The 27,688-nt window shown below is 63.2% G+C and overlaps 4 protein-coding genes across 4 annotated transcripts; 1 reads left to right on the top strand and 3 right to left on the bottom strand.

Moving 5' to 3' along the window:
* NPR2 (natriuretic peptide receptor 2) lies at positions 1 to 12,296 on the top strand. The gene is made up of 22 exons (XM_057431182.1): positions 1 to 814; positions 5,502 to 5,701; positions 5,784 to 5,897; positions 6,325 to 6,460; positions 6,548 to 6,642; positions 6,718 to 6,850; positions 6,938 to 7,022; positions 7,134 to 7,254; positions 8,563 to 8,637; positions 8,792 to 8,869; positions 9,009 to 9,113; positions 9,363 to 9,434; positions 9,511 to 9,670; positions 9,744 to 9,899; positions 9,980 to 10,148; positions 10,254 to 10,400; positions 10,554 to 10,677; positions 10,796 to 10,864; positions 10,951 to 11,125; positions 11,198 to 11,296; positions 11,393 to 11,484; positions 11,640 to 12,296. The coding sequence occupies exons 1-22, from the start codon at positions 58 to 60 to the stop codon at positions 11,694 to 11,696; spliced, it is 3,219 nt and encodes a 1,072-aa protein (XP_057287165.1). The 5' UTR covers positions 1 to 57; the 3' UTR covers positions 11,697 to 12,296.
* Positions 12,297 to 12,842: 546 nt separating this feature from the next.
* Positions 12,843 to 15,393, bottom strand: SPAG8 (sperm associated antigen 8). The gene is made up of 7 exons (XM_057431184.1): positions 15,287 to 15,393; positions 14,464 to 14,806; positions 13,600 to 13,771; positions 13,474 to 13,519; positions 13,254 to 13,368; positions 13,084 to 13,146; positions 12,843 to 12,997 (listed from the first exon to the last, which is right to left on the bottom strand). Exons 1-7 carry the CDS (start codon positions 15,304 to 15,306, stop codon positions 12,863 to 12,865), a joined length of 894 nt encoding a protein of 297 aa, XP_057287167.1. The 5' UTR covers positions 15,307 to 15,393; the 3' UTR covers positions 12,843 to 12,862.
* A 4,261-nt stretch (positions 15,394 to 19,654) lies between these two features.
* On the bottom strand, positions 19,655 to 21,180 carry HINT2 (histidine triad nucleotide binding protein 2). The gene is made up of 5 exons (XM_057431185.1): positions 21,090 to 21,180; positions 20,237 to 20,383; positions 20,039 to 20,143; positions 19,877 to 19,949; positions 19,655 to 19,805 (listed from the first exon to the last, which is right to left on the bottom strand). Exons 1-5 carry the CDS (start codon positions 21,174 to 21,176, stop codon positions 19,714 to 19,716), a joined length of 504 nt encoding a protein of 167 aa, XP_057287168.1. The 5' UTR covers positions 21,177 to 21,180; the 3' UTR covers positions 19,655 to 19,713.
* A 166-nt stretch (positions 21,181 to 21,346) lies between these two features.
* Positions 21,347 to 26,003, bottom strand: TAF1C (TATA-box binding protein associated factor, RNA polymerase I subunit C). The gene is made up of 14 exons (XM_057431220.1): positions 25,851 to 26,003; positions 25,656 to 25,749; positions 25,337 to 25,443; positions 25,150 to 25,245; positions 24,999 to 25,069; positions 24,329 to 24,576; positions 24,142 to 24,252; positions 23,927 to 24,050; positions 23,741 to 23,812; positions 23,495 to 23,630; positions 23,281 to 23,409; positions 23,011 to 23,185; positions 22,756 to 22,893; positions 21,347 to 22,501 (listed from the first exon to the last, which is right to left on the bottom strand). The coding sequence occupies exons 1-14, from the start codon at positions 25,980 to 25,982 to the stop codon at positions 21,375 to 21,377; spliced, it is 2,760 nt and encodes a 919-aa protein (XP_057287203.1). The 5' UTR covers positions 25,983 to 26,003; the 3' UTR covers positions 21,347 to 21,374.
* Positions 26,004 to 27,688: the final 1,685 nt, after the last annotated feature.

The following is a 27,688-nucleotide window of genomic DNA, read 5'->3' as shown; positions in this document are numbered from 1 at the left end:
GGAGGGAGCAGGCGGCGGGCGCAGGAGCCGCGGGCGGCGGAGGAGGCAGCGCGGCCCATGGCTCCGCTGCTGCCGCTGCTGCCGGCGGCGCTGCTGCTGCTGCCGCTGCTGCCCGTGTCGCTGCCGGCGGGAGCGGGACCGGGAGCGGGGCGGCGGGCGGCGACCCCCGACGGGGCGGCTTCGGCGGCCAACTTGACGGTGGCGGTGGTGCTACCGGAGCGCAACGTGAGCTACGCGTGGGCTTGGCCGCGAGTGGGGCCGGCGCTGAGCCTGGCGCTGGAGGCGCTGGAGCGGGGCGAGCCGCCGCTCCTGCCGCGGCCCTTCTCGGTGCGCGTCGAGTTCATGAGCTCGGAGCTGGAGGGCGCTTGCTCCGAGTACGTGGCACCGCTCAACGCCGTCGACCTGAAGCTTTACCACGACCCCGACGTCCTCTTCGGGCCGGGCTGCGTGTACCCGGCCGCGTCCGTGGGGCGCTTCGCGTCGCACTGGCGGCTGCCGCTCATCACCGGCGGGGCGGTGGCGGCCGGCTTCAGCCGCAAACGGGAGCACTACAGCACGACGGTGCGTACCGGGCCCTCGGCCCCTAAACTGGGCGCCTTCGTCTCCCACCTCCATGCTCACTTCAACTGGAGCACCCGCGCCGTCCTCCTCTACGTGGACCGCAAGACCGACGACAGACCCTACTACTTTACCGTCGAGGGTGTGTACCAGGAGCTGCAGGACGGCAGCAACCTCACCGTGCGCCACCACATCTACTCCCCCGACGAGGGCGGCCCCGACACCGCCGTGCACTTCATCAAAGCCAACGGGCGCGGTGCGTGGGGCTGTGGGGAGGGAGCGGCTTGGGGGGGACCCCACTCGGGATGAGGCTGAAAGCCTGGGGGGGGGGGGGGGGGGGGGAGAGTGAGAGGAGGGGGTCCCCGCAGGGGAACTGCACAGGGATCCGAGGTGGAGGGGAGGCGAAATTGTCCGTGGGGCACAGCGAGGGGCTGAGGATGTGGTGGGAGCTGTGTGGGGCACAGCTGAGAGGTGGGGGTGCGGGGGGACTGGTGTGGGGCACGGTGGGGGGATAAGGGTGTGATGCAACCCGTGTGGGGCACGGGAGGGGATAGGGATGTGGTGGGACCCATGTGGGTCACAGTGGGAGGACAGGGGTGCGGTGTGGCACACATAAGGTATATCAACTGGCTGGGGGTGCAGTGGAACCTGCCTGGGGTGCAGCGAAGGGATTGGGGTGCTGTGGAGCACATGTGGGGTACAGCAAGGGGTTGAGGGTATAGTGGGACGCATCTGGGGTACAGCAAAGGGATGGGAACACAATGGACCTGTGCAAGATACAGCGAGGAACTGAGAGCACAATGGGGGACAGAAAGGGGTCAGAGGGGCAGTGGGACCCATCTGGGGTGTAGCAAGGGGGTAGGGGGGCATTGAGATCCGCGTAGGGCACAGCAAAGGGCTAAGAGGGCAGTGAGATCCTTGTGGGGCACAGGGAGGGGATAGGGACGCAGCAGGATCCATGTGTGGTGCAGCAACAGGCTAAAGAGACAGTGGCACCTTTGTGGGGCACCGTCAGGGTCTGAGGACGCAGCAGACCTGCGTGGGGCACAGCAAGGGGCCGACGATGTGAAGGGACCCATATGGGGTACAGAAGGGAGTGGGCAGAGTGATACCCTTGTGGGGCACAGCAAAGGCCTGGGGCATAGTGGGACCTATGTGGGGCACGGAGAAGGGCTGGGAGCGCAGAGTGACCCATGTGGGGCATGAGGATGGGCTGAGGGCACGGTGGGACCCATGTGGGGCACAGGCAGGGTGGGCAAAGCAGTGAGGGATGGGCACATTTTCTCACAGTGGGGCTGGGGGAGCAGTGGGACCTGCATAGGGAGGTGAGTGCAGAAGGGGGGCAAGGCAGGACCCAAGACCCCTGGGCCACCCCAGTGCCATGGTGTCCCCCGCCCTGCCCCATTACCCAGTCACCCTGTGCTGGGTGATGACCCTGCCCTATGTGGGACATGCAGTGTGAAGGGTGCTGGGGCCACCTTACCCTCTGTGTTAGCAGGAACAGGGCATCCCACGGGCAGGCAGGACCCAGCCACCTCCTCGGAGGCTGAAGGTGATGGTGTGGACGTGGCCGTCTGAAGGGCAGTGCTGGCCGTGGTTATGCCTGGGGCTGAGGTGGCCATGCCAGGCCCATGCAGAGGCCCCCAGCGTGGCACCCACACTGTGCCCGTCCCCTCTGTGCCCCACAGATGGGTCTGGGCATGGCCCCACCCTGCTGATGGATGGGTGCATCAATCCAGGGCCTGTTGAGAGCCCCAGGAGGGCAGCTATATTGGGAGCGGGAGGAAATGGAGGGGCTTACGAAGGCAGCTGGAGAGAAAGGGCAGCCTGATGCTCGTTCATTATTGATGAGCGGGGTATTGATCCCGGAGCCAGCCGCTCTGCGATGCTTCTTAATGGATCCTGAGATGCTGTGTCATTAAGAAGGACATTGCGCTGGGATGAGTGGAGCCAGATGAGCCAGTGGGAGACATGGTTCAGGCTGGGAGCTGTGGCTGGGGCGCTTCGGAGTGCTAGACCAGGTTCTCCATGTCTGAGCATCCCATGGTGGGCTGCGGGAGATGAGCAGCTTGTGGCTGCCCCTCATTCATTTGGCTGAGGGACTGGGATGGAAGTTGCCCGCATGCACTGTCACCAGCCTTGGAGCCATGTGGGATGGGGGCAAAGGATCGTGCAGGGAAAAAGTCTGAAATCAGTGATTCCCGTGAACATTTCCGGCTTGGTGCTGTAAGTCACCCTGATGGGAATCGATCCCTCCTGGTGCAGGCAGAGGGTTGTGGCTGATGGGGAAGGAAGCCAAGTATGGGCAAAGACCTGGGCTGCAGGGGAGTCTGGGCACCCAGAGATGGGGCAGGATGTGGGGCTGGGTGCTTGGCCCCACGGGGTGAGTGCTGAGGGCTGCGATGCTGATGTTGGGTGGTTTCCTGACCTGGGATACAGGGCAGGGAGTGGGGACCTGCAAGAGCATCCCAGGGTTGCCCACCTCTGTGTGGCGTAGCATGGAGGGGGAAGCAGGAGCTTTGGTCACAACCACATCCGTGTCCAGTGACACAGCATTTGTCCCTCTTGGCATCACCTTCCTTCTCCCATGGGTGGGCAGGAGTTTGGGAAACTTTTCCAGGGGGAAGCCACTTCCTTGCCCCACTGTGTGCCCCCAATGCTGCCGGTCCCTGGTGTTCTATAGAGGCACAGGGGGATGTGGGTACATCGCGCTTCCCATTGCCCCTCTCAGCAGTGCCTGTGCGACGTGCAGGGGCCCACGTCCCTACTGCCACTTGTGAAAGCACTGATATAATTAGAGCTGTGGCTGAGGGAATTACCAGAGCATCTGCCTGCAGAGCCCAGGTCCCTGCCTGGGGGATGGCTGGGTGCTGCCATTGAGAGGGGAGTGCGTGCAGTCCTCACCCCTGCAGTCCCTGTGGGCATAGGGCAGATGCTGGGCTGGGGCCCTGTACTGATGGGGCTGCTCATAACTGGGATTAGCTACATAAACCCAGGATTTACCCTCTCTTTAGGGTTATCTTCCACCACGCAGGGATCAGCTAGCACCTTGCCACTCCATCTGCACACTCATGGTCCTGCCCATCCCCATGCATCATGGGCACCCCTTAAACAAATGCTTGTGGGCTGCCTGCACCCCAGCCTCACAGGACCTCATTCCCCTTGTCCTTGGTGATGCTAGGGCTGCCTTTGGCCATTCCCGGTCCCTGCAGGGTGTATGAGCAGGCAGGGATGAAGCTGCTGGTGTCACCGAGAGCCTCAAGCGTTGACCCTTCCCTTCTGTGTGGCTCCTGAAACCTGTCCCTAGGGACCCACGCTGGCGCCAGCCCCCCCCCCCCTCGCTCGGTGGCCTCTGACCGGGCGGGTTTGTGCCACCGCCACCGCGGCTGGGGCTGCCTGCCCCGGGTGCCCACCATCTGCCACCAGCTGCCGCGGCTCCACGGCCTTCCCCAGTGCCTGCGATGGGATGTGGAGGGTACCGGGCTGTGTCCCCACAGGGGGACCCTCGGCTTCCGGATGGTGGGATGATGCTGAGGTGCCCATCGCGGCTGAGAGACGTAGGGATGGCACCGTGCTGGCTGCAGGACCAGCCAAGCGTGCAAGCTGGGAGTGTTTATTTGAAGCACTACCGCGCTCACAGGGAAGCCATTTCAGACCCTGGAACGGGGTTTTTTCTCATGCACAGCCCAAGCTGCTGTGATTTACCTCTTCCCCCATGCCCACGATCATCTCTCCACCTCGCTGTGGGTTTCCCATGCCCATGGTGGCTGTGCTGGGTCCCTTCTCCCACTCCAGCCCCCGTGGGTGACCGACCTGCCGGCACTGCTGCCTGCGTGGCCAGGCGCCCTCCAGCAGCAGGGACCCCATCCCATGGCGTGGGGCTTCCCCACTGTCCCCAGCCCTCCTGGTGCTCCAGCCCTGGGCCCTATGGAGAAGGGCTGTGCGCCGGGGCCAGCGCCCAAGTGTGACATTCCTCCCGCACCCGCCGCCGCCGCCTCCTCCGTTGCTCAATCCCGGGTTCCCAGCCAGGATGGCTGGAGCGGGGGCCCTGGTTTTCCGGGGGGAGGGAGGAGGCAGTGGCAGGATCCTCCGCAAGGGCAGGGAGGGCCCCTGCTCGGGGGGGTTCTGGACACCCTCGGGCGCCCGTCCCCACAGCCCGTGGTGCCCTGTGCCAGCCCCACGCTGCCCCTATGCAGCACAGGGGTGGGCATCGCGCCGGGGCTGTTTGAGCCCCCAGCAGTGGATGGGGACATGGGGGGCAGGCGGCCGGGGCCCGGGCACCCCCTTGCCGTGTGGGTCACAGCAGTGAGATGCTCTGTTTCCAATTAGCGCTGCGGCCGCCAAAGGTGCTGGAATCCGCGAACCTGCGCATTCCTGCCGCACGGCTGGCCGGCCACAAACCCAAACATGGGCTTGTCCTGTTGCTCAGACCGTGCTCCCCAGGGGCCTCCGGCGCCTCTCCGGCCTCCCCCCCCCGGGCCCCTCAGTGGGGCTGGGAGCAGATGGGGAGGTGATGCCAAGGGGAGGCATCCCCCGGCTGGCCTTTGGTGGAGCAGGGTATTGGGGGTCTGTGTGTGGGGTGTCTGCCTCATGTTTTGCAGCAGTGGTTCCCTCTGTTCTCCTTCTCCCCTTCAGCATAAGGTGGCTGATGGCGCAGGAGTAGGTCAGGGCCAACAAGGGTGATGTGTCTGAGGCCATGGGGTGTGTGGCATGTGGAGGTGGTGAGCCGAATACTGCCCCATCTGCCTCCTCCATCCTTGCCACAGGCACTGAGTGTGTCTCCAGGGTTGGTTTGCCCTGTTGCTCCAGGGGAAAGCATCCCACCCCATGGGAGCATCCCACCCCATGGGAAAGCATCCTACCCCATAGGAAAACATCGTGCCCCATATCTGCCCCAGGATGGGGTGGCATCACACCCCTGATGCCCCACCTCCATCCGGCAGTGGTGTACCTCTGTGGGCCACCGGAGATGCTGCGGCAGATCATGCAGCTGGCACAGCAGGAGAACCTCACCAATGGTGACTACGTCTTCTTCTACCTGGATGTCTTCGGGGAGAGCCTGCGGGGCGACTCGGCCCGTGATGCCTTCAAGCCGTGGCAGCAGAGCCCAGGACAGGACTCAGAGCTGCGGGAGGCTTTCCAGGTGAGGGGCACACACCAGCCTGGGGACAGGGACCCCTCCTCCCGGTTGTGGTGTGTGAACCGGGTGCTGTGCTCGGTTGCAGATGGTGCTCGTGATCACCTACTACGAGCCCCAGAACCCGGAGTACCAGCAGTTCCAAACCCAGCTCATCCTGCGGGCTAAGCAGAAGTTCGGGGTGCAGCTCAACTACTCCCTGGTGAGTGAGTCCCGCTGTGTGATGGGGTGGTGGGATGCTCTGCATGGGGCTGTGGTACATCACCAGGATGCAGAGGGTGGGATGCAGCCATGGGCAATGCAGGAAGGGCTGTCCCAGATGGGAACAGCCACAGGCACTGCCGTCCACTGTCATTTAGTTGTAGATGCCCCATCCCTGGCAGTGTTCAAGGCTGGACTGGACGGGGCTTGGAGCAACCTGCTCTAGTGTGAGGTGTCCCTGCCCATCCCAGGGGGTTGGAACAGGATGAGCTTTAAAGTCCCTTCCAACCCAAACCATTCTATGATCTCTACAGGGTGCGTGTTGACCCTGATGTGGGGTTATGGAATGGGTGCATGGCCCTGGTGTGGGGGTCCTGGGTCTGGGGGGCTCCTGTGTGCATATGGGTATGGTGAGGTTCTCCTGTCAGATGAACCTGGTGGCGGGGTGTTTCTATGACGGGATGCTGCTGTATGCCATGGTGCTGAATGAGACCCTGCGGGAGGGCGGCTCCAAGAAGAACGCCACACACATCATCGAGAAGATGCGGGACCGCAAGTTCCAGGGTAACGGTGGGACAGGGGCACACAGGCTGTGGGTACCACCGAGCTCTTGTAGTCCTTGTCCCACCTTGGCTGTTGCTTGTCCTGCAGGGGTGACAGGGCTGGTGAGCATGGACAGCAACAATGACCGGGACACTGACTTCAACCTATGGGCCATGAGCGACCCCAAGACCGGGCAGTACGAGGTGGGGACCACACTGGGATCCTGCGGGATGCTGGGATACTGGGGACATGGTGGGGCTTAGCTCTCTCTGCCATAGGTCGTGGGGCACTACTCAGGTGTGGAGAAGCAGATTCACTGGCTGGGACGACCCATCCCCTGGGTGAAGGGGGCTCCCCCCTTGGACAACCCACCCTGTGTCTTCGATGTGGATGACCCTTCCTGTGATAAAAGTGGGTCTCAACATCCCTCTGTCCCCAGCACCCTTCCGTGTGCGTGCAGGGCAGCTGGGCCATGCTGATATCCCCTCCTGCCTGCAGCCCCACTCTCCATGCTGGCCATTGTGGCTTTGGGCACCGGCCTCACCTTTGTCATGTTTGGCATCTCCAGCTTCCTCATCTTCAGGTCAGTCGAAGCTGTGGGACCCTTTGCTTGGGTACCAGGCACCTCTCAGCCTGGTTGGGAGCAGGCAGGGCAGGGGGGATATTAGGTCCCTGAGCCCCCATGTGCCTACAGGAAGTTGATGCTGGAGAAGGAGCTTGCCAGCATGCTGTGGAGGATCCGATGGGATGAGCTGCAGTTTGGGAGCCCTGAGCGGTACCACAAGACAGCAGGCAGCCGGCTCACCCTGTCTCTGGTGAGAGCTGCAGCCTGCGGCACCTCTCCTCCTGCCTCTGCCCCTGTGCTGCCCTTCCTTCCTGTGCAACACTCCTACCCTGTCATCCCATACACTGCCCTCCATCACCTTCAGAGCCACAGCCCCCATTGCATCCATCCCTCATACAGTCCTCCATCCCTACGTAGCCCTCCATTCCCTCCCTATAGAGCTGCACTTTATCCATCCCCTCCATGACCCTGCATCCCTGCAGAGCCACTCTTGATCCATCCCCTACATAGCTGCGAAACCCCTACAGAGCACCATACCGCCTCAAACCCCTACGGAGTCTTCCATCCCCTACATGGCCACTCTTATCCATTCCCTACATCCCCTGCAGCACACCATACCTCAACCTTGACATTGCTTGTGAGGTGGGCTGATGCCAACCTCATGAAGTTTAACCATGCCAAGTGCAAGGTCCTACACCTGGGTTGGAGCAATCCCAGGCACAGCTACAGGTTGGGCAGAGAAAAGATTCAGAGCAGCCCTGCGGAGAAGGACTTGGGGGTGTTGGTCGATGAGAAAATGAACACGAGCTGGCTTCAGTGTGTGCTCACAGCCCAGAAATCAACCGTATCCTGGGCTGCATCAAAAGGAGCGTGACCAGCAGGTCGAAGGAGGTGATCCTGCCCCTCTACTCTGCTCTTGTGAGACCTCACCTGGAGTATTGTGTGCAGTTCTGGTGTCCTCAACATAAAAAGGACATGGAACTGTTGGAACAAGTCCAGAGGAGGCCACGAGGATGATCAGGGGACGGGAGCACCTCCTGTATGAAGATAGGCTGAGAAAGTTGGGGCTGTTCAGCCTGGAGAAGAGAAGCTGCATGGAGACCTCATAGCAGCCTTCCAGTATCTGAAGGGGGCCTATAGGGATGCTGGGGAGGGACTCATCATTAGGGACTGTAGTGACAGGACAAGGGGTAATGGGTTAAAACTTAAACAGGGGAAGTTTAGATTGGATATGTGGAAGAAGTTCTTTACTGTGAGGGTAGTGAGGCACCGGAATGGGTTGCCCAGGGAGGTTGTGAATGCTCCATCCCTGGCAGTGTTCAAGACCAGGTTGGACGAGGCCTTGGGTGACATGGTTTAGTGTGAGGTGTCCCTGCCCATGGCAGGGGGGTTGGAACTTGATGATCTTAAGGTCCTTTCCAACCCTAACTATTCTGTGATTATATGATTCTAAAGTCTTCACCCTCCCTACAGAGCATGCAGAGCTTGTCCTGCACCATCCCTTGCATGCACCCCCCCAGCCTAGCATGCCCATTGCTAACCCCCTCCTTCCTCACAGCGTGGCTCCAGCTACGGCTCCCTCATGACCAGCCATGGCAAGTACCAGATCTTTGCCAACACCGGCCACTTCAAGGTCAGTGCAGCAGGCCGGGAACTGAGCCACTCCTCCTAAACCCTTCCCAACCCTAATGGGGTTCTCTCCCTTGGCTGTACCGCTGCCCTGCCAGATGCTGACACTTTCCATCCCTCCCCAAACCCTGCCTCTTCCTCCCATCCCTGTACCCCAGGGCAATGTGGTGGCCATCAAGCACATCAACAAGAAGCGCATCGAGCTGACGCGGCAGGTGCTCTTTGAGCTGAAACACGTAGGTTTGGGGTCTGGGCTGGGGTGGGCGCCCTGCTTGGGGGTGCAGGAGCTGGTCCTGGCTGTGGGGTGGTTCTGGTGGGAGCAGCAGCCCGTCCCATCTGACCTCAAGCCCGTCTGGGCTCTGCTTCCATGTGCAGATGCGGGACATCCAGTTCAACCACCTTACCCGCTTCATTGGGGCATGCATTGACCCCCCCAACATCTGCATTGTCACTGAGTACTGCCCGCGGGGCAGCCTGCAGGTAGGGGAAATTGAGGGTCACTGGGTGACACTGCTGGTGAGCTGGGTGGGCTGGGCATTGGGGACAGGGCTGTAGATGTTGGTGGCCACACAAGCCCCGTAAGACTCTCAGCAGAGGTGCCCAAAAAGAAGTCAGAGATGGAGGGGAGGGGACTGGTGCTGCAGAGCCCCCCTGCAGATGGGTGCTTGTGGGGCTGATAGCAGTGCCACCATCCCACTGAACTGGGGTCCACTCAATGTGCTGTCCCAGGATGTCCTGGAGAATGAGAGCATCAACCTGGACTGGATGTTCCGCCACTCCCTCATCAATGACATCGTCAAGGTACCCAAGCAAGGCGCGTAAAGGGCTGAGGGATGCACCTGAGGGATGCCGTCTTCACCTTGTCTGTCCATCCCAGGGAATGGCCTTCCTGCACAACAGCATCATCGGCCACCACGGCAGCCTCAAGTCATCCAACTGCGTGGTTGACAGCCGCTTCGTGCTGAAGATCACCGACTACGGGCTGGCCAGCTTCCGCTCGCCCTGCGACGGCGAGGACACTCATGCCCTCTATGCCAGTGAGTGGCTGCTCATGGGGACCAGGGGGGTGGGGTGGCCCTGTCTCACCGCTCCATGGCTGTGTCCCACCAGAGAAGCTGTGGACAGCCCCAGAGCTGCTGCAGAAGGGGCGCCTGCCCACCCCAGGCATGCAGAAAGCTGATGTCTACAGCTTCGGCATCATCGTGCAGGAGGTTGCGCTGCGCAACGGCCCCTTCTACATCGAGGGCATGGACCTGAGCCCCAAAGGTGGGGATGGGGGGAAGGTGTGGGGTGGTCCCATCCCTGCTGGGGTGGTTGCAGCGCTCACTATTGGCTGCCCCCTGCAGAGATCGTGCAGAAGGTGCGTAACAGCCAGAAGCCGTTCTTCCGGCCCTCCATCGACATCGGGGTGCACAGTGAGGAGCTGGCGGTGCTGATGGAGCGCTGCTGGGCGCAGGACCCGGCTGAGCGCCCCGACTTCAGCCAGATCAAGATCTTCATCCGTAGATTCAACAAGTGGGTGGCTGGTGAATGGGCAGGGTGGCCCTGTGGGGGGAGCAGGGATGGCCATGGGGCTGTGGCTGGGGGCTTCCCATGGTGCCACTGACTGTACCCCGGCAGGGAGGGCAGCACCAGCATCCTGGACAACCTGCTGTCGCGCATGGAGCAGTATGCCAACAACCTGGAGAAGCTGGTGGAGGAGCGGACGCAGGCCTACCTGGAGGAGAAACGCAAGGCAGAGAACCTCCTCTACCAGATTCTGCCCCAGTGAGAGGGGGGAGAGATGGGAGTGTGCGGGTCTGGGGTTGTTGTGGGGTCAGCATGCATCCGCTGCTGGGATGCATGGAGACGGATGCAAGGGGTGCAGAGGGAATGGGGTTGTGGTGGGAGCTCGCCATCGTCACCCGCTGTCGTTGCCAGCTCTGTGGCAGAGCAGCTGAAACGTGGGGAGACGGTGCGGGCTGAGGCTTTTGACAGTGTCACCATCTACTTCAGCGACATCGTGGGCTTCACTGCCCTCTCGGCAGAGAGCACTCCCATGCAGGTGAGAGCAGGGCTTGGGGGGCAGCCCTGGCATGGGGGCTCATACCCTGGCAGTGCCGTTGCTGGGGCAGGGGGGGACATGCCGACTCCCAGCCCCACACGCACCCTTGCTTCACCAGGTTGTGACACTGCTGAACGATCTCTACACATGCTTCGATGCCATCATCGACAATTTTGACGTCTATAAGGTGAGGGGGATACCAGCAAGCTCAGCCCCCAGAGTGAGGCAGGCAGCGAGGAGCCTGGGGTATACCTGCTGCCCTTGACCCCGCAGGTGGAGACTATTGGGGATGCCTACATGGTGGTGTCGGGGCTGCCGGTGCGCAACGGGAAGCTGCACGCCCGTGAGATCGTCCGCATGGCCCTGGCCCTCCTTGAGGCTGTTAAAACCTTCAAGATCCGGCACCGTCCCAATGACCAGCTGCGGCTGCGCATCGGCGTGCACACCGGTGAGCGCTGGTGCCGCAGCCGGGGGGCAGCCATCTGCCCTGCAGCAGCCACGAGCATCCCTGTGCCCGCAGGTCCTGTGTGTGCTGGGGTGGTGGGATTGAAGATGCCACGGTACTGCCTGTTTGGGGATACAGTGAACACCGCATCTCGCATGGAGTCCAATGGACAGGGTGAGCCATGGGGAAGGCGGATGGGGTTCAGTGCTGCACGTCATGCCCCGCTTCCAGGCCCAGTCATTTCTCTTTTTGTCCCTTTGTGCCAACCAGCCCTGAAGATCCACGTATCATCCACTACCAAGGAGGTCCTGGATGAGTTTGGCTGCTTCGAGCTGGAGCTGCGTGGGGATGTGGAGATGAAGGTGAGGGTGCAGGGACACCGGTGGGGTGACAGCGCTTCCTGCCACAGGGTGGGTGGGTTGGGGCTGGGACCCCTTGTGCCCCTCGGTGCTGGAGATTGTACCCAAGGACGAAGCACTGGAGGTGGGGAGGGTCTCAGCATCCCCTCCATCCCCAGGGCAAGGGGAAGATGCGGACATACTGGCTGCTGGGTGAGAGGAAAGACCCCATCTGAGCCTGGTGGCAGTGGCAGAGCCCCAGCCCTAATGGGGCAGCCAACAATTCCCGGTGCCTGGACCCCTGGGATACACCGGCACCCTCCATCACTGTAGCCCCCATATACGCACTGCAGCCCCCCTGCTTCAGCAGGGCTTAGGCACAGGGGGCCTGCGGCCACGGCATTGCCTGGCCCCCTCCATTGGCACCAGCAAAGACCAGTTCCCCCTGCAGCCTCTGCTGCGATCCAGCCCGGGGGACCCTCTATCCCTGCTTTCCCTTCCCTCTGCCCTATGGCTCAGCTGGCTCTGAGCCTCTCCCGGGGCCTGGCTGCCCCGCAGGCACTTTGCCATCTCTTTTCAGTACCTGGCCCCCCCGGCAGAAGTTGTGCCCATGTCACCCCCTACCCGGGGAGGGGAATACAGGGGCTCCTGCTGGGTCTGATCCCTTGGCCAGGGCATGCTTCAATGCTGCGGCTCCCCCCCCTCCTTTCCCCAGTCTTCCCCTCCCCTGTATATAACCCCACCGGGTCATGTAAATACCCCCCCCCCCCCCCCCCCCCCGGTGTAAATATAGGAGTCGCTGCAAACTATTTTGTGGAAATACAAACTTCCCCAAATCCCTCTGTGCCCAGACCTCTGCTTCGCTCTGCACACGGTGGTGAGGGACACGGGACACCCCCGAGCATGGAGCTGAGCCTGGGATGGCGATGGATGCAGGGAGCATCCTGGGGGGGCCGGGCAGGGGCGGCCGGCACCGGGCGGCTGCGGCTGGCGAGGGCTCGGGGCGGTGCTGGGAGGGCAGGGCCGGTGCGGCGGGGTTTGCTTTGGCCTGAGGGCTGCAGTGCGTTCCGCTGAGCTCATGATCTGGAAGCGCCGCAGCCGCCTCTTACTGGAACCCACCTGTGCCTGGGGATTGGGATGGGGACCGTGTGTCAGCCGCTGGGGAACTGGGAGAGGGCACGTCCCAGGGGATGGGGCTGTGCCAGGGGCTCTCCCTCCCTGCACAAGGGCCACAGTGTGTTTTGGGGTACCAGTGATGTGCGGAGGGGATGGAGGGTGTCCCAGTGCCTGCACTGCATGGCCCCACGGGATGCTGGCAACACGGTGCTCCCCCTACAAACACCCAGCCTGAGGACAACCCTGGGGCAGAAAGGAGGCCGAGAACACCCGTACCCCAATATATTTATTGCTTGTGGGACTGTAGCCGGCTGGTCAGCAGGGCGCAGGGCGGGGGCTGGTCTAGGGACTCAGTGATGGGAGTGGAGAAGGATGCGTCCTTCGCAAAGGGGCTGTCACCGCTGCGGATGCTGGTGACACCCTGGAGGGAGGGGGGAAGCGGAGAGGTCCCGATCAGCAGCCGAGCCCTCTGAGTGCTGGCAGGGAAGGGTGCTGGGGGGGGCTTACAGTGAGGCTGCGGGCTTGCTCCAGCCAGAAGCTGCAGGGCTGCTCTGTGAAGTAGTCATGGGGCTGCAAGTGGACAGGGGCATGGCATGTCCAGGAGGACACGGGAGCCTTGCAGGCTCACTGGGCGCTGCCACAAGCTTGGGGGGCAGGGGGCTGTCCCCTGCCTGTACCTGGGAGGGGGGCGATGGTGCGGACAGGCAACCCTTGGGTTGGTAATCCTGGTGTGTGACAGATGTTGACTCCATGGGCATCCGGGGGGAAGAGATCTTCTTCAGCATCTCTTCCCTGCAGCAGAGCAGACCCTGCACCCTTCAGTGCTGGGACCTCCCCCACCCACAGCAGGGTCCCCTCCTCTAAGTCATGGCCATGCACTTAGGGATGCAGACTCACCTGTATTTATGGTAAAGCATGGCCTTCAGCATGGCCTCACGCCGCCCTGTGAGAGGAAAAGGTGCCATGAGCCCCACAGCTTTGATCCCCTTGCTGACTTCTGGGGGTCACAGGGCTCAGCCTCACCCTGTCCCAGCATCAGGACACTATGTGGCGGGCAGTAGGTGTCCATGGTGGTGCTGTTGTTGGGCCCAGGGAGGTGATGGTGGTACAGCAGCCTGGGATGGCTGTGCCGGTGGATGAAGCCCTCACTGCCCTGCTCCTGCCCTTGCACGATATCCAGATGGTTCGTGGCTCTCTGTAGAGCGATGGTGGAAGCTGTGGGAAGGGGGGCAGGAGCCCACCCTGCAGTGCCCGCTCTTGGCTTTTAGGCTTTTGGTAATCCACTGGGGACTCCGTGCAGGGCTGGGAGGTGAGGTTATCACCCCCCTCCTGCTGAGCAGCTGCAGTCTGGGGCAGTGCCCCATGACTGAGGCCGTGCCATGCAGGCAGATGCCTGACAGGACCTGGGAGCAATCCCAGAGGCATGAGCTGCAAAAAGAGGGGAAGGAAGGAATGGTCCTTCAAGCCAGCTCACTGGGAAAGCAGGAGTGGGGGCATCTGTGGCTTGGGCCCCAATGTAGGACAAGTGCTCTTATTGCACTTGAGCAAACTATGGGGTCCCCAGGCCGTAGCAAAGCTTAGCCCATGTCCCCCCCCCCAGCCTGGCTTGCCCAAGCAGGCATCCCCACATCCCAGCAGCAAGCTCCCTGCTTTCCTCCCACAGCCCCACCATCGCGCCCCACGTTCTTGCCCGTGTTTTATGCTATTGAATTTCATCCCCTTTCCATCCCGCTGGGCTCAAGGTCATCCAGGGAGCTCCAGCTTGGCCAAGGGAAGCTATTTAAAGAGAGGGGGCTGCCCAGGGTCAGGGAGCTTCATGTGATCAGCACGTGGGATGCGATGGGGTGAGTTTTGAAGGGACATTTCCCCCCCATGGTGAGGAGTTACCTCCTCCTGCCAGTTGTGGATCAAGCAGCGTCCCCGGGGCACAAGCCTGGGGGGCTGCCGTGCAGGCATCTGCAGCACCACGGTGGAGGGCACCTCGCAGGCAGAAGCCCCATAGCTCCCCGGGCAGGGCGGCAGCTCGGCTGCACAGAGTTCCGTGTCAGTCTCGGTGGGTGTCACTGTGGCGGGCACGGCTGGCAGGGCCTCGGCAGGCAGCTCGGTCATGGCTGTCAGTGCATCACATGGGGCCTTCTCCATGGGCACCTCAGGCAGGAGGACATTGCTTTGGGCCCCATCTGTGTACAGTGGCCTCTCCTCAGGGTGCATATGGCTTGGCAGAGCCACCCTGCGAGAGGGGACAGTGCCTGAGGGAAGGCAGTGAGGTGCATCTTTCAGCCTCCCTGCCCTGCCTGCAGCCCCCCACCAGCATGGGCAGGACCCTGAGGCCGGGTACCCCATAGTGTCACCCCCACCCCGGGGTGGGGGACAAGGGACTCTTCTCCCTTTGGGCTCAGAAGCAGTGCCCACGCTCAGAAAGGTGTCCCGTCCCCCCCCCCCATAATTCCCCTCTCCCCCATCCAGTGTCCCAGCCCAGGCTCAGCTCCCCACTATGTCCCATTCCGCCCCCCGTGTCCCCTCCCAGGGCTCTGCAGCTCCCAGCCCAGGCTCTACCCCTACCTCCTCCCCAGGAGCCACCCCCGCAGGCCGTACCCCAGACCCTCCCCCCACTTCCTACCCCCCCATTCCCATAGTGCTCCATAGCCCCCCCAAGACCCCTGCCCTCCAAGCGCCTCCGTCGGGGGTCACCCCATGTCCTTTCACCCACCCGTGGGGCGCCCCGTCCATGGCGCCTGCACCGAGAGGAGCTGCTCCGTCTCCATGGAGACCGTAAACACAGGCCGCTCCGCAAGCTGATTGGTGGCGCCGGGTGGAAGCGCGTCTTCTATTGGCGGAGAGAAGGGAGAGGGCGGGGCCAAAGCGCAGCTGCGATATATATGAAAGGGGCGGGGTCTTGATCGAGGGAGGCGTGGCCGGGGCAAGGGGGCGTGGCCGGGGCAGGGGCGTGCAGGCACATGGCAGCCCCGGGGTCTGTCCCCGCTATGGGTCCGTGCGTGTGCCCCTCTCCCGCAAGGCCCCGGTGCCTCGGACCTGCCCCAGAGGCTCTTCCAGTGGAAGCCGGGTGGGCACCATGCCCGTGCTGGCACAGCTCGGCTTCTGCCGGCGGGACGAGCCCCGCACTGGGGACACACTGCTCCCCATGGCTTGATCCAAGTGATCCCCCAACACCATTCGGGCACACACAGGGTGATGGGGCGGGATGTGCCCGGCCACTGGCTGGACGCAGTGGGTGCCCCCCGACGGCGTGGGGCAGCTCCCCTCGCTGCCAGCCCTCGCTGGGCCCCCGTTCTTCAGGCAGAAGAAGGGCCCTTTGATAGCGTGCGGCGGGCTCCGGCACGAGGGCTGTTATTCCAGCTCTCTGCGGTGTGTGCCGACGGGGCCGCCGCACGCCTGGCCATGGGGCCTCTGTTTTTCCTGGCCGGGATGTGCCCGGCCCTTCTGGCCTCGGACAGCCGGGGCCCCCGAGGGGGACCGCTCCTCCCTGCGGGCGCTCGGCTCCGGGCCAAGCAGGGGCTGCTGCGAGCCCATCTGCAGCGCAGCTGCGGGGAGGAGGCAGAGACATGCCTGGAGCTCAGGCTCCAGCAAAGGGGCCCCCCACAGCGAGACTGCATCAGGGCCTGACGCCACTGGAGGTCAGGGTGTCCCAAGCACTGGGGGTTCGCTGGGAGGGTGGAGAGCTGCTGGTCATGTCCTGGGCTGGGCTGAGTTGCACCAGTGCTCCAGCTCATGCTGGAGGGGGGTGTCCTGCCCCAGCTTCCACTCCAGGGTGCTCATCCCAGCAGCACCTCTGGATGCCACACCCTGGGGGAGGCGGAAGCGTAGCCAGGCAGCATGGGTGACTACAGGACAACAAAGGCACCACAGCACAGTGTGGGACGGGGACCCAACAATGCCAGCTTGGGGGTGTGCACTCACTCTAGGGGGGTATAGGGGGCATGACTGCGGGGCTGCACCCTGGCAGGCAGCATCGCCGTGGGGCAGCAGCGCGGCAGCTGCTGGAGCACATCTGGCTGCCTCTCCTGGCTGACACATCCCCCATCACCCCCCCTGCTCGGCTCTTTTGGGAACTTGCGTCATTTGTGATAGTCTTCGTTCAGCTGAGGAATGAAAACAGCCGCTGCTCCCCTGCCCCCGGCCCCATGGGGCTGTGACCCCTCTGCTGCCTGGGGAATGACAAAATAAACCCTGCGCAGGAGGAAACGTGGCTGCAGCCGTACGGACCCTGACCTCGTGTGCAGGCTCTTGCCCTATGCCCCATCCTGGGGGATTGCTCTGGGTAGGCTTGGCGGGATGATGCACTGTGGATCCTTGGCCTTTCTATGAAGTCCCCACCTCCCCAGGAACCCCCAGCTCCTCTCTGGGGTTCCCACCTCTCTAGTGAACCCCAGTTCTTCTTTGAAGTCCCCACCCTCCATGGACACCCATCCCTTCTCTGGGTTTCCCACCTCCCCAAGGACCCCCATCCCCTCTTGGGGAACCCACCTCCCCATGGACACCTACTTCCTCTTTGGGGTCCTACCTCCACAGGGAACCTATCTTATCTTTTGGTGTCCCCATCTTCCCGGGAACACCCACCCCCTCTTTGGGGTCCCCACCTCCCCAGTGAAACCCAGCTTCTCTTTGGGGTCCCCAGGGACCCCCATCCTTTCTATGTGGTCCCCACCTCCCAAAGGGCACTCATTCCCTCTTTGGGGTCCCCACCTCCCCAGTGAAACCCAGCTTCTCTTTGGGGTCCCCAGGGACCCCCATCCTTTCTATGTGGTCCCCACCTCCCAAAGGGCACTCATTCCCTCTTTGGGGTCCCCACCTCCCCAGTGAAACCCAGCTTCTCTTTGGGGTCCCCAGGGACCCCCATCCTTTCTATGTGGTCCCCACCTCCCAAAGGGCACTCATTCCCTCTTTGGGGTCCCCACCTCCCCAGTGAAACCCAGCTTCTCTTTGGGGTCCCCAGGGACCCCCATCCTTTCTATGTGGTCCCCACCTCCCAAAGGGCACTCATTCCCTCTTTGGGGTCCCCACCTCCCCAGTGAAACCCAGCTTCTCTTTGGGGTCCCCAGGGACCCCCATCCTTTCTATGTGGTCCCCACCTCCCAAAGGGCACTCATTCCCTCTTTGGGGTCCCCACCTCCCCAGTGAAACCCAGCTTCTCTTTGGGGTCCCCAGGGACCCCCATCCTTTCTATGTGGTCCCCACCTCCCAAAGGGCACTCATTCCCTCTTTGGGGTCCCCACCTCCCCAGTGAAACCCAGCTTCTCTTTGGGGTCCCCAGGGACCCCCATCCTTTCTATGTGGTCCCCACCTCCCAAAGGGCACTCATTCCCTCTTTGGGGTCCCCACCTCCCCAGTGAAACCCAGCTTCTCTTTGGGGTCTCCAGGGACCCCCATCCTTTCTATGTGGTCCCCACCTCGGCAGGGGCACTCATCCCCTCTTTGGGGTCCCCACCTCCTTAGTGAACCTCATCCCCTCTTTGGGGTCCCCATCTCCACAGAGGCACCCATCTTCTTTTGGGGGTTCCCAGTCCCAGGGACCCCCACCCCCTGGTCTCTGCAGCCCCAAGGCAGGGCTATCCCATGTCCATGACCATCCCCATCCTGCCCTGCAGCTCGGCCAGGTCCCGGCCGCCCGCGTCATCGCCATCATCATCCAACATCTTCAAGGCTCATTTGCACCCTGAAAACATTCCCGTGCTATACTGGGCGTGTGTGGAAGCACCACGGTTCTCCAGGGGCCCCACCGCCGGCGCCGTGCAGAACAGAGCTGCCATTCACACCGTGGTGCTGCGGTCCCTGCGCGGTTGGCACCGGTGCCAGGTGCGACGTGCGCCGCCACAGCACCAGCACCGACACTAAATATAGCCCCAGAGCACGGTGCATGGGAGGCAACGGGCTCGGAGCATGTGTGGGGACACAGGGCAGTGGGGACACAGGGACATATGTGTGTGGGGCGTGTGTGTAAACAGAGGCATGCATGTGTGCAGTGCTGCCCACAGCATGGGGTGCAATGTCATGTGTTTTGTACAGTGGTGAGTGCACAAGGGATGGGGATGTGCAGGGCAGTGCAGGCACAAAGGGCCTTGAGTGTGCAATGCTTTTGCACAGGGGTCTGGGGGATGCAACACTCGCACTGTGGTGCATGCACGAGGGGCTGGTGTGCAGCACTTGCACAGGGGTGCATGCACAAGGGCCTGGTGTGTACAGCACAATGCAAGCACAAGGGGTCTGGGGTGTGCAGCACTGATTTGCACATTGGTTTGCGCACAATGGTTGGGAATGTGCACCACAATGGAGGCACAAGGGGTCCTGAGTGTGCAAAGTAGGCCCGGGGGTAGAACACAGTTTTTTAGTTGTGCATGTACAGGAGTCTGGAGCGTGCAGCACGTGCACACGGGTACATGCACAAGGGGTCTGGGGTGTACAGCACAATGCAGGCACAAGGGGTCTTGAGTGCAACGCTTTTGCACAGAGGTCTGGGGTATGCAACACTTGCATTGTGGTGCATGCATGAGGGGCTGGGGTGCAGCACTTGCACAGGGGTGCATGCACAATGGGTCTGGGGTGTACAGCACAATGCAGGCACAGGGCTCTGGGGCGTGCAACACTGTTTTGTGCGCAGTAGTGCATTCACAGAGCTCTGCTGTTCACAGTGCAATAGCACAGGGTGTCTGGGGTGAGCAGTGCCATGTGCTTTGCACAGTGCTGCAAGCGCAGGGGGTCCGGGGTAAGGTGTGCAGTGAGTTTTGCATTATGGTGCACAAACGGGTCACCCAAAGGCAGGGTGAGGGGCACGCAGGAGTGCTGGGGCTGTGTTGTGGCAGTGGGGCTGGGTGGGCAGCTCAGGGCATGGGGCGCTGCTGGGACGTTCGTCAACTTGGGAACCCTGACCTCCCGATGGGCCTTTAGTCTGTGGGATGTGGGCACCCCCCAAAAACCTCCTTCAACTGGGGGGTCCCAGAGCATCTCCAGTGTGGGCAGGTTGGGATGTGCGGAGCTCAGACAGCCCCTCCAATAAGCAAGGCACCCAGTTCCACCCATGTCCCTGTTACTGTGACGCTTGAGAGCCACCCTGACACAGAGCCAATGAAGCCACCACCAAGGAGATGCTTTACTGGGGAGCATCAGATAGTGTGGGGGGGCTCAACCAGGGGGCCACCCCAGCTGCCGCCCCCCAAGCACATGGATGTGCAGATGGTAGACAGACTGAGCGCCATGCTTCCCGTCATTGATCACTGTGGAGAAAAGGACAGAGGCTCAGGACACCCCCTCAGACACCCCCAGCCCCCTGGGACCCCCAACTCACCGAGGCGGTACCCATCAGCCAGCCCCTCCGCCTGTGCCGTGCGAGCAGCCACCACCAGCAAGTGCCCCAGGAGCTGTGGTGGGGAGGGGGCAGCATAAGGGTCAGCACTGAGTGTTGAACCCCCCCCCCCCCACTGTTCACAGGGAACCCCCCCGGCCTCACCTCAGTGTCCTGGGGACCCACGCAGCTGATCCGGGGGATGGGGCGCTTGGGGATCACCAGGAAGTGGACAGGGGCTTGGGGGGCCACATCGCGGAAGACCAAACACTGTCGGGGGGGGGGGGGGGGAGCAGAGTGAGCCCCGTTCCCATGGGTGCTGCACCCTTCCTCCATGGAGACACTGCCGGGGGTCCCCGCTACCTTGTCGTCCTCATAGAGGATGGTGGCGGGCACGCTACGGGCGATGATCTTGCTGAAGATGGTGGGCTGTCCCCCCGCATCGCCGCCGGCTGCCGCCGCCCGATGCGCCTTGTCCACCTCCCCGCCCCGACCGCCGGACGTGCAGCGCTGCACCGGGGGGTACACCGGAGGGGTTACAGGGGAACCGGAGCCTCGGCCGGGGCACGGGGATACGGGAGGGGACGGACGGACAGAACCGGGGGGGGGGTGTCACAGGATGCCCATGGGGGGACCTGGCCTACAGCCGGGGGTGGGACGGGGTAACGGACCGGACGGGCACAACCAGGGTATGTCACGGGATGCACACGGGAGGACCGGACCCGCGTGCTGTGGGGGGGGGGGGGGGGGGGGGCATCCGTTAGGGACGGGGGGGGGGGGGGGGTCACCAGTACCGGATCCGCTGCTGGGAGGGGAACGAAGTTTGGGGGGGGGACGGACGGACCGAACGGGCGGGGAACGCGCGTGCAAAGGTGACGAGGGGTAGGTACGGGGGTGATGGGAGGTGCATGGTGGGGTGATCAGGAGTGCGCATGGGGGTCACAGGGGGTGCACGCATAGGTGACACCCGTGGGAGTGACAGGGGAGAGCACACGGAGCTGACACCCATGGGGTCTGGTTGGTGTATGTGTGTGTGTGTGCGGGAAGAGGGCCCGCAAGGGAGCCGTGCGGACCCCCTCCGCCGCGGACCTTGCCCGGGCTGTGAGCAGCGGCGGCGCGGAGCGCACGTTCGGGCCCGGCCATACCCCGCTCCCCGCCCTCCCTCCTCCGGTGTCCCGTCCCCCCCGACCCCCTCCGCTCCGGTTCCCCCGCGCACCTCCCCCGCACGCAGCGCTCCCCGCACCAGCCCCCGCGCCAGCAGCGCCGCCATGGCCGCGGCGCAGGCCCCGCTCCACCGCCCCATTGCCTCCCGCTCCCGTCACTCACACCCCTAATCCCGCCCCCTTCCCAGCGCCTTAAAGGGCCCGCACACACGTGTGGCACCCCCGGCCGCTCTGCCGGTACCCAAACCACGATCGCACCCGGCACACGGGACGCATCCCCCCGCCCCGAGATCAAGGACGCGGGAAGGCGAAGCGGTGCTGCCCGTGTTTATTGCGGCTCAGAAGCCCATGCGCGGCCGCTTGCGGCGGGTCTGGGAAGCGGAGGAGAGCTGGCTCTGTGAGGACGGGATGCAGGTTTGGCTGGCCTGGCTCCCGGGGGGCTCGGCGGCGTCGGCGAGCGGCTCGTCCCACATCCCGAGGTAGACTCGCAACGTCCTGCGCCGCTCCTTGGGGATGCCGCGGGAGCGCAGGCTCTGCGAGGAGAGCAGCCCGTCCTCCGGCGGTGCCGGGGGGCTGGAGGGTGGCAGCGGCGGCAGGCTGCGCTCCTGGGACAGCCCGGGGGTGGGTGGCAGGGGGCCGGAGTCGCTCAGCTCGGACTGGTACGTAAGGGACGAGGTGAAGCTGGCCGAGAGGCTGCGCCGGCCCCGGGCTTGCTTCTGCCGCCGCCGCCGCTCCCGCAGCGCCCTCTGCGCCTGCACCAGCTGGAAGCTCGTCCTCTCCTCCCACCACTGGCCCCAATCCCCGGACCAGGCTGCCGTTAGACGGGTGCTCAGGGGGTCGGGATCTCCCTCCACCTCCAGAGGCTGCGGTGGGGTGCAGGTCTGGAGGTCCGTGAAGTCCCTGCGCTGGATGCGGCCCCCCTCCCGCATAGCTTGGCGCAGCCGCTGGCGTGCCCGTTCCTGCAGGGCATTGGGCGCTGCCGGTGCCTCCAGCTCTTTGCGGAAGAACAGGCGATTCTGGCTGATGGTAGAAGGCGAGGTGTGCCGGAGGTGCTTCTTGCAGCCCTTGAACAGGGCCTTCAGCCAGGGGCGGTACAGCAGGTCAGTGTCTGGGCTGGGCACCACTGGGGAGGGCTCTGGGCTGGCACAGGGTGGCTGTGGCAGATCGGCATCATCCTGGGCTGTTGGAGTGTTTAACACCTGCTCTTCCTCCTCATTGAAAATCACTTCTGGATTGGACAAAGTTTGCTCTTCCTCCTCACTGCCCAAGCCTGGCGGCCTGCTGACTGGAGACGTGAAGACAGGGGAAGAGCCAGGGGCTGTTGTGGCCTCATCTACTGCAGCTGGTGCAGGGGGATGCGCTGCCTTGTGAGTCAGCCTCTGGCAGAAGACATCCCCGGCCTCAGAGAGCTGGAAAACCAGCAGGGATTCCTGTGGTCCATCCTTCTCCACTGTGGCAGCCAGACCTGTGGCGACAGGGGACACATTGCCTTGGGGCCTGGCCAGCAGCGTGGGCTGCCTCCAGCCCACATGGGCACACTCACTGCTGGCTCCTGTCCCCCCATGTCCCTTTCTCAGTCATGAATCTCTTGCACAGGGTTGTTCAGGGCTTTGCTTTTTCTTTTTCAACCACTACCTTCCCAGGGCTACACTTCACCCCCCTCTAGCCCACACCCCTCCCCACCAAGACCCACACCCCAGGTCGGCACAGGGCCCTCACCAGCCGCTGGGGTGTTCAGGCGGTGCTGGAGCAGCCAGTGTCTGTGCGGGAGCTGTGCAGGTAGGTGCTGCAGGCAGCCAGCGATGCTGTGCAGCTTCTGTGGAGGTCCTGCTAGCTGGCAGACTGACTGGCTGTCCCCTGCGGAACAACACACAAAAAAATGGCCAGGGGTGACAGCTTGTCCCAGCAGTGAAGATGCTGGGACGTGGGCACATAAGCACCCACAGCAACCACCAAGCCCCATCTCTCACTCACCCCGGTATTGCAGCAGTAACAGCTCCTGGGTGCAGGATGTGCCAAGCAGCACCTTATGGTTCCTCTCAGAGCCCCCTGGTATCAGGTGGGCAAAGAGAGGGGGGTCCTTCATCATGTGTACCCACTTGAGCACAGGCACCAGTGGCAACCGCTCATCCAGCACGTACACAGAGAACTAGGATGGGAGGCATGACTTAGGGGGGCACACACTGATATGTTGTGGCAGTCCCCCCTGCCTGGGGTGTCCCCCTGAGGTGTGATGGGACTCACCTGGGTGGTGACAAGGTGCTGGGAAGGATGAGCCTTGCCCAGGTACATAGGCAGCACCACACGCTCGCCCCGCTGGCAGCTGGCTTCCTCACCCACCTTGAACAAGTCAAACTGGCACCTCTCAGGGACCTGCGGCAGCAGGGTAGGGTCTGTCAGCACCCCAGGCTGGGGAGCCCTCACCCCTTCCATCACCAGCCCTATGCCCTGTGCTCACCCGGGTGTCCAGGCACTGCAGGCCAGTGCGGTCAGCACAGCTCAGCACACGCGGGTGGGCAGTGAAGTCGCTCCAGCGCCAGGGTGAGTGGTCCCGGAAAAACATGGTCTGCGGGTCGTGTCGGAGCTGCTGTAGCCTGTTTGGAGAAGACAGTGATGGCAGAGCCCCTCTTTCTTGGGTCCCTCTCTCCTTTGAGACCAGGGGTCTGCTTGAGCCCCCTTCCCAGGCCTTAACGCTCCCTCTCACCCTGTCTCGACGCTCCAGAGGTAGACAGCTCCGCTCTGGGTGCAGACAGCCAGCTCCCCAGGGAGGTGAGGGCTGCAGGATGGTGTGGATGGCATCACCACAGGGATGAGAGTATCTCCTGTGGCAGGGAGGGCTGCAGAGGTGGCAGAGCCCCTCCTTGCTGAGCTCCTTTCCCTCATTGCCTACCTGACAGTGAGACAGGAGGCAGGCATGCTGGTGCGGATCACCTGCAGTGGGGTGGGAGCTGCTCCCATCCTGCCTGACACCCTCCAAACACCACAGTGATAGTCTGAGCGGACACCAACGAAATCTGGAATGGGACAGTGAGATGACAGCATCCTGGGGGCTCCCTGCCACCCCTCTACCCCCTGCCCGAGGTTTGGATCATGCGTCTGGCTCACCTTCCCCATCCACCCGTGCAGCAGCTATTTGCCGTATGTGCCCGTTGAGCTCAAACCGTGCTGGGGAGCCCTGGGCATGGGGTAGCTTCTCCAGCACCATGTCCTGGAAATCTGGGGTGCTAGCTAAGGGCAGCGCAACACAACCCTCCCCCTTGCCACCCCAGGGACACCTCATGTGAAAGGATACAGAGGTGGTTCATGGCCGGCCCTCTGGGGTACACCAGGCAGCCCACGCGTGCCCCAGTGTCTTTGGGGGGCAGCCAGGCCAGCGCCCCCCCTGTAGGGCTGTCATCGAAGAGCAGGCTGGCCCACTGTAGCAGCAGCTCCTCATGCACGCAGTCTGCCAGCATCACCAGTGGCATCTCGAACAGCCAGTCCCGGCAGAGGTGGGAGAACCAGCGCAGGCGGGAAACAACGTGCTTCTGGGGGCAGCCGCTGCAGGGGAAACAGTGTCAGTGGGGGAGAGAGCAGGACACCCTCAGACCTTGCCAGGGCATGGGATACAGAACTCATAGCAGCCTTCCAGTATCTGAAGGGGAGCTATGGGGATGCTGGGGATGGACTGTTCAGTAGGGACTGTAGTGATAGGACAAGGGCTGATGGGTTCAAACTGAAACAGGGGAAGTTCAGGTTGGATATAAGGAAGAAATTCTTCACTGTGACGGTGGTAAGACACTGGCACAGGTTGCCCAGAGAAGCTGTAGCTGCCCCATCCCTGGCAGTGTTCAAGGCCAGGTTGGACAGGGCTTGGAGCAACCTGCTCTAGTATGAGGTGTCCCTGCCCATGGCAGGGACCTTGGAAGTGATGATCCTAAGGTCCTTTCCAACCTAAACCATTCTGTGATTCTGATGCTTACCGCCTGCCTTCTAAACGTTCAATTTCCTCCATCAAGGCTGTCATCCGGATGGTGCTTTCCCGAGCCGGTCTCTGTGGGGACAGAGGTTTGGGCTGGCAGCTGCACGAGGAATACGTCTGGAAGCAGGTTTTGCCCCTGGATTGACACTGACCCTCAGGCCCGAGTCGCCCAAGTGGAAGTTCTTGTGCAGCAGTTGCCCCAGGGAGCCAAATGCATCTTCTGGGTGATCCACAAAGAAATGGCTCAGCTGTGACGGAAGGCCAGGGAGGGGTTAGGATGCGCAGGGATCCCACGCCGTCCCCCCAGATCCTCGCAGGACATGGTGCCCCAGGCCCTACCTGCTTGGCGAAGTCCAGTGTGCCTCCGGACTTGCCTTCCTGGAGCTTCCTGTGCAGCATGCCGCGGTAGAGGATGTCCCGAGGGGCGACTGAGGGGACCCAGCAGCCTGTGGGGAGAGGGAAGGGGCCAGTACTGGCATGACAATACAGCACGGGGGGAAACTGCTCACCCGTTCGCACTCCCTCCTGTGCAAAACATCCCCGAGGGGAGCTGCTAAAGCCCCCGGTGCCCGGGTGGGATCCCGAGCAGCGCGTGTGGAGGTGGAACGGGATCTGCCCCCCACCACCCCTGGCAGCGCACCCCTCCCACGGCTCTCACTCGCGTTAGGCGGCAGGCAGGGTACGACGGCGGCGTCGGCGGGGTCCCAGCTCTCGCCCGCCCCACCGCGGCGGGGCACGAACACCGGCTCGGCCTGCAGGGAGAGGCGGCGGGGGGGGTGAGGGCGTCCCCGGCGCGACCCAACCCCCCCCACGCCCCGGGTCCCGGGCAGGACGGGCTGCGCCGCGGTCTCACCTGGTGGCGGCCTGGACCGGCCTCCAGCACCTGCCCGCGTTCGCCCCAGCCGGCGGCCGGAGCGAGGCCCCCCTCCTGCCGGGGCGGGCCGGCTCCGAAGTGGGAGGGGAAGAGAGCGGCCGGGAACTCCATGTCCCGGGGGGGCAGCGCTGGTACCGGTGGGGTCTGAGAGAGACGGGAGCGGGGCCTGAGCCGGCGGATCCCGGCTCCGGGAGCTGCCGCCGCCGCCTGCCCACACGGTACCAGTGCCACTGGCGGAAGTGACGTCACGACGGCTGCTCACTGCCGTCGGCTATCACCAATCAGCACCAGGGAAGAGAAAGGGGGCAGAGCGGCGCCGGCGGCAGCGCCTCTCGGAGCGCTACCGCACCCTGGCGGCCGGAGGAAGAAAATGCGCCGCACCGGCGGGACCGGGACCGGGACCGGGGCGGGAGCGTGAGGGGGGAAGAGAGGGACCGGCACAGGCACTGCGGAGCCATGGGTGCGGGGTGCCCCGGCGCCCCCGCGGGCACACACAGCCGCCCGTGCCGCTCACGGGACTGTCCCGGTGGGACCCTGCGGCTTTTCGGGAGGCAGCGGCTGCCGGTCCCCTTCCCACGGGTGCTCCGGACCCGTGGGACCCCAGCAGTGGCCGAGGGGGGCACGGGGCTGTTGGATAGACCCCTGGGGTTGGCCGGTCCTCTACAGCACCCCGGGCGCTCCGCGGAGAGGAGGGGAGCGGGATGGGAGTGACCCGAAGTGGGGCTGTGCACACCGTGGGTCACTCGCCTTGGTTAAGGGGGACGGTGTTGTCAGGGGAGGATGAGGCTGATGTCAGGGGAATTTGGGAAGCGCGATGAGGCCGGTTCACGTCAGGATTCTCCCATCCCCGCATGCAGAGCCCCTCTCACGGACACCTCTGTAAGGTCAGTGGTATAACTTATTCTAGTAAGGTTGTACCCACCACTAGAAAGCCACCCAACCCACATCACAGCCTCACAGGTAGCCCCCTCAGCCCCATAGGAAGCCTTTGCTGCCTCCCATCCCCTCTGCACAAATTGCCCTGTTTGCCACCAGCATTTTAGCCCACTTGACCCCCGTGTCCCAGCCCCACAGCCCCTTTCAGCTGTGTCCTGCGGTCCTATGCCCACCTGCAACCCGGCTCCATGTCCCGTGTCCCCAGGCCCTGTGTCCTGGACCTCAGGTTTTGCCCTGTTCCCCAGCTCTTATCCCTGTCCTCAGCACCAGTGCATATCCCAGCTCCCTTGTCCCTCTCCCTTCAGTCCCTTATCCCTGTCCCCAGCCTGTTTCCTTCTCCCCAGCCCCATATCCCTCTTCCCACTCATTGTCCCGGCCCCCAACCCCCTAACCCTGTTCCCATTCATTGTCCCTGACCTCAGCCTCGCATCTCTCTCTTCCTTCATTGTTTCTGTCTTCAGCTCCCTATCACTGTCCCCAGCCTCATATCCCTGTTCCCATTCACTGTCTCCCTTCCTAGCCCCATGTCCTTCTCCCCAGCCCCATGTCCCTGTCCCCACTCATTGTTCCTGTCCCCAGCCCCATATCCCTGTTCCTTCTTCTTGTTTCTGTCCCCAGGCTCTTATCGCTGCTCCTACTCATTGTCCCTGTCCCCAGCTCCATATCCCTGCTGCCATTCATTATCCCCCTCCTAGCCCTAAGTCCTTCTTCCCGGCCCCGTATCCCTGTCCCGATTCATTGTCCCTGTCCTCAGCCCCATATCTCTGTCCCCAGCCCCATGTCCCTGGTCCCTTTCATTGTCTCCCTCCCAGCCCCATATCCGTGCCCCCATACATTATCCTCCTCCTACCCCCATGTCCGTCTCCCCAGCTCCGTATTCC

This window comes from Pezoporus wallicus, unplaced genomic scaffold (genome assembly GCF_028554395.1).
Source record: "Pezoporus wallicus isolate ANWC-B61680 ecotype Strahan unplaced genomic scaffold, APGP_CSIRO_Pwel_v1 contig_12129, whole genome shotgun sequence".
NCBI lineage: Eukaryota > Metazoa > Chordata > Aves > Psittaciformes > Psittacidae > Pezoporus > Pezoporus wallicus.
Note: the sequence above shows the minus strand (reverse complement) of the source record. Positions and strands in the feature narration are given on the sequence as shown.